Here is a 15,527-nt window from a genome sequence, read left to right on the forward strand (position 1 = left end):
TTCAGTGCCAGCCATTCTTTTGCATTTCATTATAATTTTATACCATCTGTAATTAATCTTATGTATGTGAGCATAACATTGTTAAATATGTTTAAAGCTTTATATAAAATAAATGGATCCTTCTAAAATTTGCTTTTTTCTGTTTTCTTTTTTTTTTCCACCTCAAGATTGTGTCTGTGCATCATCGAGGTTAATTTACATAGCTACAGTTCATTGACTTTTACTGCTCTATTGAAATGCATTTGATGAATATACCACAATCCATCTATTTTCCTGTTGATGGACATCTACACTGCTTCCAACTTTTTGCACATGCAAAAACTGTGCTGCTTTGAAAGTATTTTGCCTGCCTCCTTGTATATATCTGTGAGGGTATCTCTATAGCATATATGCAGAAGAAGAACTGGTTGGTGGTACATTATGCTCACCTTCAAATATACTTGAGATTGCTATATTTCTACCGAAAAGTGTACCAATCTCCTGACTTACCAGTATCTATGAGTACTAGTTACTCCAAAACCTTACTAAAACTTGGTGTTGTCAAAAAATTTAAGTTTTCTTTATGGAGAATTTCAAACATATAAAAAATAAACAGAATAGTGTAATAGACCTTATGTATCCATCACCCAGTTTCAAGAGTCAACATCTCGTGGTAGGAGGGGCAGGCTTATGATATAATCAATTCCCACAACCCCGGGGTGAGCGACCACAAACTGGAGGATAATTTTAGTGCAGAGGTTCTCCCGCAGGTGTGAGAGTTCTGAGACCCACATCGGGCTCCCTGGCCCAGGGGTCCCGCACCAGGAAGACAAGCCCCCGGAGCATTTGGCTTTGAAAATCAGCAGGGCTTAATTGCAGGAGCCCCGCAGGACTGGAGGAAATAGAGACTTCACTCTTAAAGGGTACGCACAAAATCTCACAGGCCCTGGGACCCAGGGCAAAAGCCTGGGCCAGACCTACCTTCTAGTCTTGGAAGGTCTCCTGGAGGGGTGGGATGGTGGGGGCAGAGGGGCTGCACCTCATGCTGGGGACACAGACACTGGCAGCAGCCATATTTGGGAGCTCCTTCTATGCGTGGAAGTTCGTGCCAGGGCGCTCTCTTGGGCTCCTCCCTCTTGCTCATTAGCGCTGACACCTGACCCCGCCAACAGCCTGTAGGTGCCTGTGCTGGGATGCCTCACAACTAACTGGGTGGGGACGCGGCCCATGCATCAGCAGATAGGCCACAGTTGCCTCTAGACATGCTCCTAGACACGGCCCTGCCCACCAGAGGGCCAGGACTCAGCTCCGCCCACCACTTGGCCAGCACCAGCCCTGCCTTCCAGGAAGCCTGCTCTAGCCCAGACCAGCCTCACCCACCAGGGGGCAGACTCCAGATGCAAGAAAACCACCATCCCCCAGCAGGCCAGACCCTGTCCTGGGACCAGGTGGGCCCTGGCCCTGCCCACTAACAGGCCAACACAACCTTCAGGGTACCCCAGATGCCATACTCAACTGTGTCAGGAACCAGGCCCCCCAACCCCCAATGGTGATCTGACACCAGCTCTGGGACCCCTGGGCCCTGTAGCCAGACTCCAGGACCCGGCTCTGCCTGCCAGTAGTCTGGCACTAATCCCAGGACCTGGCTTCACCCACCAGTGGAGGGGGCAACAGCCCCAGAGTCTTCTGGACCTGACTCTGTCCACCAGTGAGCCAGCACTAGCCCCACAGCCCCCTGAGGTTCTACAGTCTGCTGCCTTGTGACCAGGCCCCACTAACCAGCAGCCAGCAGCATTCACACAAGGCAGCGCCCATAAACCAACCCAGCCAGGGGCACTTGAAATTAAGAGAGCAGCAACTTAAAACTATCATGTACATATATAGACTACTATACAAAAACCTCATGGTAACCACAAACCAAAAATCTGTAATAGATACACATACAAAAAAGAAAAATGAGTCCAAACATAACACTAAAGATAGTCACCAAATCATAAGAGAAGAGAACCAAAGAAGGAAAAAAGGGGGAAAAAAAAGACCTACAAAAACAGGTCCAAAACAATTAACAGGTCCAAAACAATAACAGTTAACAATTAACAATAATAAATGGCAATAAGAACATTCATAACAATAATTACCTTAAATATAAATGGACTAAATGCTCCAACCAAAAAATATAGAGTGCCTGAATGGATACAGAAACAAGACCCATGTATATTCTGCCTACAAGAGAATCACTTCAGATCTAGAGACACACACAGACTGAAAGTGAGGGGATGGAAAAAGGTATTCCGTGCAAATGGAAGTCAAAAAAAAAGCCAGCACAGCAATCACCCCAATGTTTATAGCAGCATTATTTACAATTGCCACGGTATGGAAGCAACCTAAGTGTCCATCAACAGATGAATGGGTAAAGAAAACGTGATATATTGATATATACTCCCAGGTATTGGGAACAACACAGGTATGTTCACTATACCCTTTCTATTAAACACTGTACAGGAGGTATTCACTAAAGCAATAAGACAAAAAAAAAAAAAAAAAGTAATAGAAGTATAATAACTGAAAATAAAGAAATAATACTCCCATGTTGGCAGATACAATTGTGTATGTAGGACACACAAAGGAATAAAGCCAAATTATTAGAATTGACAAGTAAATTTAGGGAAGTCACTGGATATATGGTCAATATACCATAATGTATATGGATCTCTATATGTGAAAAACAAACATAAACAATATGAAATTTTAAAAATGAATCTATTTAAAATTACATGAAAAAGCATTAAATATAATGATAAATCTTGACCTTTGTCACTGTCTTTGTCGCTCACCAGTGCCCTCAGCAAACATTTTCTCTTTGAAAAAGACAGGTAGATAGATAGATAGGTAGATAGGTAGCTTTCCTAGCTGTTCTCATTGGAACATTTGGAACAATTTACCAGTTTGTGATTATCAGAAATAAAAACATCATCACCTTTTTGACAAATGGGTTTATGCTATTATATACAATATTTTATTATTTTTGATATGACTATTTTAAAAGTAATTTAGTTATTTACAGCTTTAATTTATGCCTTTGAATATTGTGTCATAGTTAAAATGCCTTTCAATCTGAGATTTATTTTTTATGCCTGGCATATTTTCTTCTATTACTTTTTCTTTTTAATTCTTCAGTTATTTATATCTGGTTAGTTATTTTTATTTGACTGCAGTAAGAACACTTAACATGAGATCTGCCTTCTTAGATTTTTAAGTATATAATACAATATTGTTAGCTATGAACACAGTGTTGCACAGCAGATCCAGACCTTATTCATCTTGCAAGTAATTTACTTTTTGCATAAAGAGTTAGATAAGTCTTGTATTAGTTTCCTAGTATTAGTTTCCTAGGATGATAATGAAGTAACACTAATTGAGTGACTTAAAACAACAAAAATTTATTCTCCCTCAGTGCTGAAGTCTAGAAGTCCTAAATCTAAGTATCAGTAGAACCAGGCTCCCTCTGAGACTCTGGGTAGACTCCTTCCTTGCCTCTTTCTAGCTTCTGGTGTGGCCAATAATCCTTAGTTTTTCTTGGCTTGCAGACTGATCATTCCACTCTCTGCCTCCATCCTCCCATGGCCATCTTCCATCTGTGTTTCTGTCTCTTCCTCTAAGGACATCAGTCATATTAGATTAGGGGCCCACCCTACTCAAATGTGACTTCATTTCACCTAATTACATCTGTAATGACATTATTTCCCAGTAACGTAACAATCTGCGGTTATAGGGGTTAGGACTCCAACAAGTCTTTTGGGGGGAGGTTAGGACTCCAACAATTTAATTCTCAACAGGCATGATGTTTTATTTTACCCCCATGACTACTCAAGTAACTCAATATCATTTGAATTACCACCTTTTCTCCACTAATTTATCCTGTTCTAAGTTACCAGATATTTGGGAGAAATTTCTGGCCTCTTTATTCTATTTCTTTACTCTGTCTTTCAAGTCATGCATCAGCACTACAGTTTTGATTGCTGTCATTTTATAATGTCTTTTGTTTTTTAATCAATTTTATTGAGATATAGTTTACATGCCATAAAATGCACTGATTTTCACTGTGCATTCCATTAATTGTGACAAGTTTATACAAGCACACAACCATCACTATAATTGAGACACAGAAATTTCCATCACTCCCAGATTTCCCTCATATTGCATGCCAGTCAATCCTCTCCTCTTACACCTGTCCCCATGTATGGTGCAGGTGACCTCACCTGCCAGTCTAACACGGATAAACCATAATTGCCCAAAGTCTAAGTCAAACACATAATTATCAGATCTGTTTCTGGTTACTGTTTTGGGTGTGGGCCTGGAACCCCATTGTGGCCAATAGGACCTGAAGGGAAATGTACTGGGTTTCTCTAGAAAATATTTCCTCTATATTGAAGAGTCCCACAAGAGAAAATGTCCTCTTCTTCACAGGATATTGTTGTGTCTGTACATGGCTGCTAAAATAACTGCAACCATTGTTGACCATGAGCACAGACACTGCCAACCTGCTGAAGGCAGCAGGGCACAAAAGTGGAAAACACCGAGACTCTTGGTAAAGATGGCTCATTCCTGTTATCAACCAACCCTGTGACCAACTCACCTCTGGATTTCCATTTTATCAGAGGCTAAACACGGAATGTCTCAGCCACTTTAGCCAGGTATTCTGTTATTTGTAGTCAGAATCATTCTGGTTAATATCCCACATTGAAGAGGGTGTGGAAAACCTGGGACTCAGTGATAAATGGTAGAATTATGATTTAAGACACCTCCTTTGGGGGATAATTTGGCAATATTAATACAACTAAATGTTTTTTAAAATGACAGAGCAATTCCAGTTCTGGGAATTTCCCCTACTATTAAGCTCACATTCATGCACCAAGATATATGCACAGGATGTTCATTGAAGCCGTGGGTGAAATAGAAGAAGACTGAAAACAACCTAAATATTTGTCAGTAGGAGAAAGGCTAAATAAATTACTTTTTACATGGAATACCATGTAGCCCTTAGGAAGATTGATGGATGGATTAAAAAATAATCTATACATATTATTTTTAAAAAGCTATATAGAATGTATATAAAGTATATAGCATGTTATGCTTGGATTATGCTTGTATATGCATAAACTATTTCTAGAAGGATGAAGAAGAAACTATTAACCATGATTGTCCGTAAGGAGGGGAGCTGGGTGACTGAGAAATAGGAGGGAGACTTACTTTCACTGTTTACTTAATTTTATACATTTAACATGTGTGCAACTAACATGTATGATCTATTATGATTAACTAATAATTTTTGTTTTAATTAATTAATGGATAAAGGATCCTAGAAAGGCATGTCATTTCTTGAGATGCCTTGTTTAAAAAAAAAAAAAAAACTGAAAAACAGAATAAGGCCATGATCAAGGCCAGTGTTGCCAAGTTGAAGCCTATGGAAAAGGGTAGCCTTGGAGCTTGGATTTCGGCAGCTCAGTCCAGGGTGCTGTGTTGGTGCTGGGTATGCAATTACAGGAGGAACAGTTTGTGGTGGAATAAGACACATGCTTGCTAGCCTGGCAGGTCCAGAGCCCAACAATTACAGCAAGCTCTGAAGGGAGGAGAAAACGTCACCGTGTCTCATACTTGCCTGCTGTATATAGGACACTTAGAAATAAGGAACTAGGAAATGCAGAGCCCTAGAAAGGTCTATTCAGTGAACAGAACTTCATTCCCATCCCGATAAAGCTACTTACATCGTTTGTGGTCTTAGGCCCATATACATTCATTTTTCCTAAAAAGAAGTGTCTTAAGCACTTTTCCTGATGATAGTTATGCATGTTTAATCTACCTAAACCTAAACAAAACAGAAATGTATAAAGTGAAAAGCAATAGTCCCTCGCAGGTCTCTTAATTTTTCCCCTCTGCCTTCTGCCTTAACTTCACAATCATTGTTTATGGCTCGACCTTATTTTCTTCCAAATTTTAATGAATATATAAATAGACCTAATCAGTTAACAGTAATGGGATCTGACTATATGTTTTATTTTCTCCCTGTATGCAATATGGGTCGAGGGTCAGTAAATTTTTTCTGTAAAAAGTAAGATAGTAAATACTTTAGACTTTACATGTCATACAATCTCTGACGTAATTATTCATCTCTACTGTTACAGGAGGAAATCAGTTCGAGATGATACATAATGAGAAGGCATCGCTATGTTCCAATAAAACTCGATTTACAAACAGGCATCAGGCCACATTTGGCCTATAAGACATAATTGGCCAACCCGATATACATAAATCTACTTCATCCTTTGTACTGAGTGTCTAGTACTCCACTGAATGTATGAATAAATTCATTTAACTCAGCTCTCATTGATAGAGACCTACAATTGTTTCTATTAGAAGCCCTCTTAACCGAGCACTACTTATCAACTAGCTGGGTTAGCTGCTGCTTCCTCTCCATCCCCCTGTCAACATGCTCACTGCTGCCCATGGTACACTGACATTTCATGCCTTGTGGGCCGCTCCTTGTGCTTTCACCAGCTGAGCTTACCAGCAGTCCCAAGCCAACTGAAACATTTGTGCTTGTTATTGTAGTATGCAATTGAATTAAATAGTATGCTAACCAAAGAAACAGAAGGACAAAGAAAGAGCTTATTGATTCTACAAAAACAAAGTTGGTCATTTTCAGAAAGACCTGATTAAGGTAACTTGCTTTTAAAAAAATCTGTCAACTTAGAAATAGACTCACTGACATAGAAAACAAACTTATGGTTACCAAAGGGGAAAGGGGGGCGAGGAGGGATAAATTAGGAATTTGGGATTAAAAGATACACACTACTATATAAAAAATAGATACATAACAAGGACCTACTGTATAGCACAAGGAACTATATTCAGTATCTTGTAATAACCTATAATGGGAAAGAATCTGAAAAGGAATAGATATATAGAGATATAGATACATATATGTATGTATATATCACTTTGATACATAGATATATGTATGTATATATCACTGAATCACTTTGCTAAACACCTGAAACATTGTAAATCAACTATATTTCAATTAAAAAAAAGAAAAGAAATGATGACTTACCAAAAAAAAATCTGTCAAACCAAGGTGCATGAGGTGGGCAGTGAATGAGGAGACCCCTACTTTAGCTCTTTGGAAAGACCAGGCCAAGCAGCCAGGATGTACCTGGGCACAGGCACAGCCCTGCTTCCTCCGCAGTTTTCAGAAGCTGGACTGGGCAGGGGAACTGCTTTCTGCCTGATGATACCCCATGGCCCCACTTGTCCAATCATTCTTTCCAGGTCTCAGGGGACCTCTTATCTCTGATTCTTAGCCTACATTTTCAGACTCTCTGAATGTGAAAGATTAGTAAGCATGAGATTCTGTTTCTTCTCTCAAAGCCCTGGTCCATTAACATTTAAAATAGTCCTGAGCCCATATTTACATTTTGATATCATTCATGCTTTATTTCCTTTGCACCCTGTCTATTCTGTTCCCCCCAGTTTTTCTCCCAGGCAGAATCTATCTTATCTGACGTTGCAAAGCAGTTAACATTGATTCTGGTGAATGGTCTACTTTGATTTTTGCTACAGGGAGATTTTAGCACAAATTCACATATATTGTGTTCTCAACAAATAGAAAAATATGTTCCACATTCATCGCGCTGGGTATGTTGAGCCTGCTATTTTGTAACTCACTGTCTCATCTCTTTCATTTGCTTTCTCTGTCACTGTCGATCTCTTCCTAATACTTCATCCTTTGTGCAGACTCCTTCCTTGGAGCCAAATTTGGCAGTGGAGTTTGCCTAACTAATGGGGACCATATGCTCTGCAATTACATTCCCCAACAACGTTCAGATTTGTTAGCAAATATCGGAGAAGGCAAGTTGAGAAACCAGGGTCCAAAGACTGTCAGGAATTGGCACATTCTGACAGGTGAACCTGCCTTGCTGACCCCTGGGAATGAGTTCTGGTTTGGGCTGGTAGTGGCTTATGTAGAATAGGAATTTGTTTCTCAAAGTAGCAGTCAGTTGGTAGATTGTTCTTGAAATGGCTAAGTGCTTCTCTTATGCCTTCCCAATGACATACTGTACTAACCCCTATAGGTTAATTTTTAATACATGACTACTACCTGTTTATCCCCTCCCAGACTGGAGTGGGGTCATGATGCTGCTCGCTGTTGTATCCCCAGCTCCCAGTAGAGGAATGTGAACATAATAGCTATTCAGTAAATACGTGGCTGAGGAACAAATGAGACAATCTCTAGAATACATTAAATGCCAATCATTATACACATCACATACATACAACTTGGGTGGCTTTTCTCCATTCTCTAGCTCCCTCCTTTCCTCCAGGCTAGACCAGCCTTAACTCTGGGAGTCCGGCCTCCCTTAAAGAGTTCAAATTTAGGATTCTGAAGATGATTTAAATGACGGCCCTGAGACCACAGCACCAATTTTTAAGAGGTTTTTTGTTGTTGTTGTCATTGTCTTTCTTCTTTTGCCTTGCGATAGAGTTTCATTGATTTCTCTGTGGGGGTGAGTGTGGGGCAGGATGAATCAAAACTTCTAAAGGCTGCCTTGATAAGCTAAATGCAAGGAAAAAGAGCACCGCTTCACTATGCAGATATCAGGAAAGGGTAACTAGCTTGGTTGCAGGTGGCTGAGGACAGACACGTTCTAGCTTTCCAGGGGCCTACCTGAAGGCTGCCTATTTCTTTAGCAACCTGCATGCTGGAGGTTTCTGCAGGAGCTTGTGGGCCCTCTGGCCATGGTGTGACCCTGGAGGGATTGATTCCCAGGCACCACATCTAATGACAGCGGCTCTTCCTCCCCCCCACCATCCATTGCTGTCTTGGGCTGGTACCCACTGACAGTCTCCTTGGAGGTGCAAGGCTCTGTTCACACTCGAAGCTGGAAAGGCAATGGCAGGCCATTCCCAGGCCTCCTATCAGTCCACAACTTTGCCTTCAGGGAGAGCTACAGCAACCTGATGGAAACTCAGAGACTCCACCCCCCCCCCCCCACAGATGTGTGGGTGCTACAGAGACACAAGGCACGCTCGCCATTTTAGAACACAAATACATAAATTTTTAATCTGCGAAAAATACAAAATGAAACCATGTACAAGTTATGTACAAACCCTTTTTACAAGACAAGAGAGTTATCACTGGTTGTTACAGATGACAGAGTTGAGGAGATCATTTCAGAGCACCAGCATTTAGTCTCTCTTCCAATCCGGTTAGGTCATAGAAGTTCATCATTACCATCATCATCATCATCATCAATCATCATCACCATCACCACCACCACCATAATGCCAACAATCAAACGTCTGAAAGACAGATGAATAAGCCACGCTCTTTTTCCTTAATGAACTCGTAGGCTGACCTCTATATAAGCATACTTTTTTTTTTTTTTTTTTCTTTGTCCCCTGAAGAAACATTGAGTGCAGGTTTTGGTGTTAAGTGGGGGAAGGTTTCTTTTCAGCATCTGGGTGGTGGAATGTGGGCCAGAAGTTTTAGGCAGGATGTGATTGTGTCACCTGGGAATGGAACATTTTTAATTAGGATTTCCAGGCAGACCTTGGTTCGTGTTTGAAATGTTGCAGTTCTGGTCAAATGTGTCTCAGGCTGTGCTCAGCGGAAGGAAGGGAGGGCAGCAGGCTGCTCCGGGGCAGGGGGAGCTTTGGTTTAGTGTGGAAGTGGGGCTCCATCAACCTTGTTGGCAGGGCTCCCCTACCTGCTGGCTGCCTTTCTCACACTGACCCTGAATCCCACGTGACGGACGCTCTAGTTTGCTCTGGCGGGCGTATGACGGTGCCGTGTGGACATTTCCATCTAAGATTATCAACAGCGGGCCCAGGAAAGCTTCCTAAGGCAGGCACACTGGAGCACTTTGGTGTCACTTTTGTCCCTGTTCTGCTGAATAGCAAGGTGGAGGAGAAGAAACACAGAAGTCCTCGAGGGGAAAAAATAGACCAAAGGAAAGCTTTTTAAATTTGAAATCTACCTAGCAATTAAGATTGATTTTCACCAAGCCGAAAACCCTCTCTCCTCATGTTGCCCGTCCAGAAAAGCCACTAAAGCAAAGGGATTGTTGCATTTGTTTTAGGAACGCTGAAACCAGAGCCGCCGGTGTGTGGAGATGAGGAACAATGGAATGACATGAACAGGGAGGCAAAAGAAGAAGCACACCTCAACATCCCTCTCTTCCGATCCTTCTCCAGTGACCTAGAAGTCCTATCCAACCTCCATCGCCTACGGCATCCAAAGAAACACAGAGCGACCGACTGACTGCCCACCCGGAGCCAGGCCTCATGACAAGCTCTAGAGATAAAACAAACAAGCAAAGTCCCTGCCCTCTTTGAGTGAGTCCTTTTACTTCTGAGTCGCCATCTCCAACACCTTCATTTCCAACCTCATGGATGACCCCCCCCTCTCTTTCTTAAAGTTTCCATCTCTGGTTTCCCATTTTTCTGATTCTGGAGTACCCTAGGTCTCCTTTTCCAAGGAGTACCTACTTATTTTGCTCCTTTTAGCCCTTAAAAAAATATGGTTGTAGCCCCCATGTTTTTCTGCCTTCAAAAAACCTTCCACACCTACCCTTCCTCCTTCAGAGAACCCAGCCATACACTCCACTGTGTACATACCTCTGTGGTTCTGACGTCCAAATCCACAGGACCTTCCGTAGCCCTCCTCTCAGCTCCACTTTCCCCATGCCTTTTGCCTGAAAAGCCTGCCTTTATAAATCGTGCTCAGCTTCTTCCACTTTGAACTAATTAACACAACAGTTCTCAGCTGCCCGCATTCTTTCCTATTCCTCCACAGGGTTCCTCTATTGAGGTCCCAATTAACTGTTCCTTTCACAAAGAACCTTTTCCAGAACTACAGCCAATGACCCCAACAGCCAGCCCTCAAACCAGACCCCAAACCAGCCCCTACCCTGCCATTTGACCTTCTACAAGTAGTAGGATCTATAACATTTATTTGAAGAAGGTAGGACTTCATGTGCTGAGTTGTGGACTTGGAGTTTGCACCCTTGAGAACTCCATGCTGCTGAGAAAATGTTCAACTCTGCATATCTGCTCTTGATGACTTCCAGGAAGAGCTGACTTCGCAAAATATACAACCTAAAAAATGCACAGATATTGGTGTTTGTCACTCTGTGTTTAAAACATTTAGTGGCTTTCCATGAGTTTCTAGAGCAAGCCTCAACCTCTTAGCTTGGCCCTTAAGACAATTTACTTTCTAGCCCCTTCTCTGAAGTCTCATCTTACTTTCCCTCTGCTCCCCATAGTAAATGGACGGATTCTGCACTGGAATTCCATGTCCAATTTGAATGATGTGTTTAGTCGCCTATAAGTAAGGTGACTCACGTCGCAATTGGTTTGATTTTTTTTCTCTCTCTCCCTTTCTACCTCTCTTCCTTCCTTGTTTTTAAACTGAGATTCTCTTTGACAAAGAAAAATGGTAGATGAAAATTAGACTTATGAATGTAAGTAGCAAAGAAATAGTTGGTGTACTAATGAAAGGAAAAAAAATCAAATAAACAGAGGACGGGAAATGAAGTGAGAAGTAAGACTGATACCTTCCTAGTGCCCAGATCCACGTGTGGAAATAAAAATGAGGAAAACTGCAGAAATCTGGGGCTTGTGAGCCTCTAACTACATATTGGAGATTGGAGATATGGGTTAGAAATGAAGGGATTGATGGAAATTGAGCCTTGAGCCAATAAAAAAGGCAGGCCAGGATGAGACTGAGAAGAAAACCCTAGGAACACACAGAAAGATCGGATCAACATGATTCAGGTGAGTTTGAATTTTGAAATTTGCGTTTTGAACCTAAGGAGACTTCCAAATGTAAAGCAGAGGAATGAACATAACTGCTACGTGTCCAGAGCAGAAAAGGCACTACCCTCAGGAGGACTGCTTGGGTGGTGCAGCAAGAAGGACCATTATTCTAGTACAGGACAAGACTGTCTCCAGGGGCTTGGCTTGTTCCCACGCTCCCCCCCCCCCCCCCCCCCCCGCTTTTAACTCATAGCACATCCTCTCAGATCTGAAAGGGACCTTAGAGTCATCTAGATGAATCACTTTCATTTACAAATGAGGTCACTGAGACTCAGAGAGTTGAAAGAACATTTTCGAAGTGCATAGCTAGCTATTTGCAGATGTAGCTTGTGAACCCTCGTATTCAACCATAAGTAGGAAACTTGGACTCTTCGCTTTTCAACATGAAAATATCCCCAATGTTCTTATGCCTTCTCACTTTCTCCCTTTCTAATCCTAACCAAACAGTTCTAATTCCCTGTTTATTTAAAGTCCTCAATTAAATTTTATACAAAGTACATTATAAGATGCCCCAAGCTTTGGAAGGAAAGAGCTTCTGGGTGTTCCCCAACGTGACTTAGTCACAACCACTTTTATTGAAGGTGTTTTATCTTGGTTCAAGGGGCTATTTTAAAATATAAAATTGCTCAGATGAAAGCAAAAGTTTTCTTAATGAGGAAGATGATGATGGTGACGATGCTTTTATCAGTAGGTGCTTTCTGCTTTTAAAATAGCCTCTTGGTGAGTTTGATTCCCAAAGCACTTGAGTTACTAATTTGGGAAAATGGCTTTTCTGGAATCCTAAACTGGGGTGGGACCTCAGAGCCTTATAACATGGATTATACCCATGATGGCCATCCTTGGTCTGTGCTGAATGTAGCCAGGAAGATAGGTCTGTCAGAGCGTGGTGAGGTGAGGATTCCCTCAGGGCCAGAAGGCTCAACAAATAGAAACAAATCAGGAAGCTCTGGCATTCCTTCAAGCCCTTCAATGATCTTACGATCTCGTTTCTGTTTCCATTCCACTTTCCGTCTACTGGGTACCAGTTTTTGCCAAAGGAGCCACCAGCCAGTCGTTTTGTATACTCCCTTTAAAAAATGCCTTATTTCATTTTCCGGCCCCAAACAATTCATTATTACAAAGGCAAAACAGCACAACCTTGCTCTACCTTAGAAGAAAATGGATTCCTGCCAATTGGTGTTTGGAGGGGAGCCCTTGCTCCAGGAAACTATCTTAGCCATTTTGGTTTAAAAAAAAAAAAAAAAAAATGTTTAGATTCAAATCTCTAGCCATAAAGGGCATGGAGTTTGTACTTCTGTTTCCAGTGTGCATTGGTTTGGAGAGATGGGGAAGAGAGGGTAGCAGGCGTGGGACACCGTGGCCTAACTTCCTCTAATGGAAGAGCATTTAGGTGGTGGCCACCAGTGCCTGCCAGAGGAGACCAAATAGTTAAGACAAATTCAGAAATGGTTATCAAGTTATCAGGAACCCACTAGGGTTCATGAAGGAAAGAAGAGCGTGGATTGATGTACTAAGGTGAACCCAATACAAAATCGTTATGTAGAAGAAGGCCTAGCTTTCAGGAAAGTTGTCAACTCTCAGCAAGGGTTTCGCCCCACAAACCCATTTTACTTCTGTTGGAAACCAAGAAATGTTTATAAGCCTGAAGAGAATGCTGACGTCATTTTAGTCTGCTGAGTAGACTAGTGATTGATTATAAGTAATTTTTCAACAATCCAGTTGGACATACATTATATTCACGATACTTTTATAGAACTAATTCTACAAAAATGTGACGACAGGGTAACCACAGTCTGACAAGTCACTTTAGGACGACGCCTACAAGGTGGAAACACAACTACATTGGCTCTGCAGGGACGGGACAGAGGTGGAAGCTCATTTTGCCTACGTTGGTAATTGGAGTACTTAGTGGACCTATGTTTTCATGATGATTTCATTGCTTGGCTCTGATCTGATTTGCTGTAACATACTACGTACCACGGGGTCATGGCCTAATGGAATAGATAGCATGGGACTTTGGGGGATATTTTGGTGAGTTTGGTTTCTTCAAGTGTCCACAGTTTACATTTTTAAGAAAATAAAAATCACTATCACATCCATGCTGCTCCAGAGAGATCCTGATGTTTCTATCAAAGATTGATCATTTTGAAGTTGAAAATCATTTGGAATGGAACAATTGCTGGGACGCCGTTACACTGAGCATGCAAGCAACAGCAGAGCTCGGAGACATCGGAATTGTGTCTGATGGTTAGAAGAATCTTTTTGACCACAGTTTGAAGTGGCTGATACATTAGATTTCATTGCTGGTAATTTTCAAAGGCTTTTTCTAACAGTCTGTATTAAGTGCATTCAATGCTGTCCTTTTGTTGTTATTATTTTTTAGGTTGCTGTAACAAGTTTGTGTGTTTTGTCCCAGCAACTAAAGGAAAGCCTGCAAAATTTAGATCTGGGCAAAAGTCATCTCCTCGATCATGGAACTTTTCTGGCTTTTACACAAAAACTCAGTGAATAGCATGAATGTGTTATCATATCCTGTGGTTAGGTAAAACTATTCATTGGTGTTTTACAAACTTTCAGGCTAAAAGCCCTGGACTTGGGGAATGGGGAGAGAGTCCACCAGACCTTTCCAAAGTTGCAATTACTGCTTGGTTGGTTTGGAGATACGAAATGAGAAGCATAACAGCATGTAGGAAGGAGTCCCCACCATTAGAACAACAAACAGAGAAATGTCTTCTGTGCATCTGGTCCTCAACTTCCATGTCCCAGGCATGCTCACAACCCTCCTGGTATTGTTAGTTGGCAGGGTAAACCCGATCTGGCATTTGTAGAAAAGCTGCAAGAAGGTCTTCCCTTTAAATATATGAACAGAAGGATGAGAAATACAGGATGAAAACTAAAACTACAAAAATATGACTTTCGAAAATAAGTAACTTTCCATTTATTAAGAGCTGGTGTCAGTACAGCCAAAATACATACCCATCTAGGAAATTCACCTGCCCTCTTTTGTCTTCTTTTTTAAATTTACTAAAATACATGTTTATATTATTGGACCATTTTAAAGTTGTCTTAATAATCCATTTCCCTTAATTATAATTAACTGTGGTGGTGACCATCATTCTCCTCAAAGAAAAAGAGAGAAAGAAGAGAAATGTGCATAAGGAGTCTGGCCACATTCCTTTTGAGTTTGCATTGTTAGCTATAGGGAATATATATGACAATGGAAAAAAAAGAAAAAATATATTTTCCTTCTAATAAATAAAAATAATTTAAAATGCTAGAGGCTATACATGACTATTTTAGTATGTTCATTTATAAATGAAATCATTTTCTTTTCCAAAATACATGGAAGCAATATTCAAGGCAAAGAGAAAGATCTGTCTACTTTATTTTTCTTGCAATTCTTGCTTATCCTAACGTTTCCACCAGTGATTCAGCATGTAAGAGGAAGAAAAGTCACGTCACCATTTATGAAGTTTGTCAGGCTTTAAAAAAATAGTTCTGGTCTCCTGGGAGTCAACATTCATCTTCAACTTCTCTGATTGGTGGAATCAAGCTGCTTGTGGATTTATATTGGTTGATCTGGTTAGCCATGTGGGTACTCATGGGCTTGATTTGAATGTTTCTGGGATAGGCATTATCCGGTTCATCTGTAAACCATTTCTTTTCTGCTA

General features: G+C 41.1%; 1 protein-coding gene and 1 long non-coding RNA gene across 10 annotated transcripts in view; both read right to left on the reverse strand.

Moving 5' to 3' along the window:
- LOC309604601 overlaps positions 1 to 1,335 on the reverse strand; it is a 99,200-nt gene extending 97,865 nt beyond the window's left edge. Inside the window, exon 1 of the long non-coding RNA XR_014230921.1 lies at positions 961 to 1,335. This is a non-coding gene — a long non-coding RNA (uncharacterized lncRNA). The remainder of the gene's footprint in view (positions 1 to 960) is intronic.
- A 7,737-nt stretch (positions 1,336 to 9,072) lies between these two features.
- Positions 9,073 to 15,527, reverse strand: part of KCNMA1 (potassium calcium-activated channel subfamily M alpha 1) — a 775,994-nt gene continuing 769,539 nt past the window's right edge. For 7 of the 9 annotated variants that reach the window (XM_082408745.1, XM_082408748.1, XM_082408747.1 and 4 more), the window contains one exon: positions 9,073 to 15,524. In XM_082408745.1, the coding sequence (XP_082264871.1) occupies positions 15,370 to 15,524 (155 nt within the window). In that variant the 3' untranslated portion in view covers positions 9,073 to 15,369. The remainder of the gene's footprint in view (positions 15,525 to 15,527) is intronic. The other 2 variants (XR_014249397.1, XM_082408752.1) reach the window with 2 other exon arrangements.

Source organism: Balaenoptera borealis, assembly GCF_965194805.1.
Source record: "Balaenoptera borealis genome assembly, chromosome: 10".
NCBI classification, from domain to species: domain Eukaryota; kingdom Metazoa; phylum Chordata; class Mammalia; order Artiodactyla; family Balaenopteridae; genus Balaenoptera; species Balaenoptera borealis.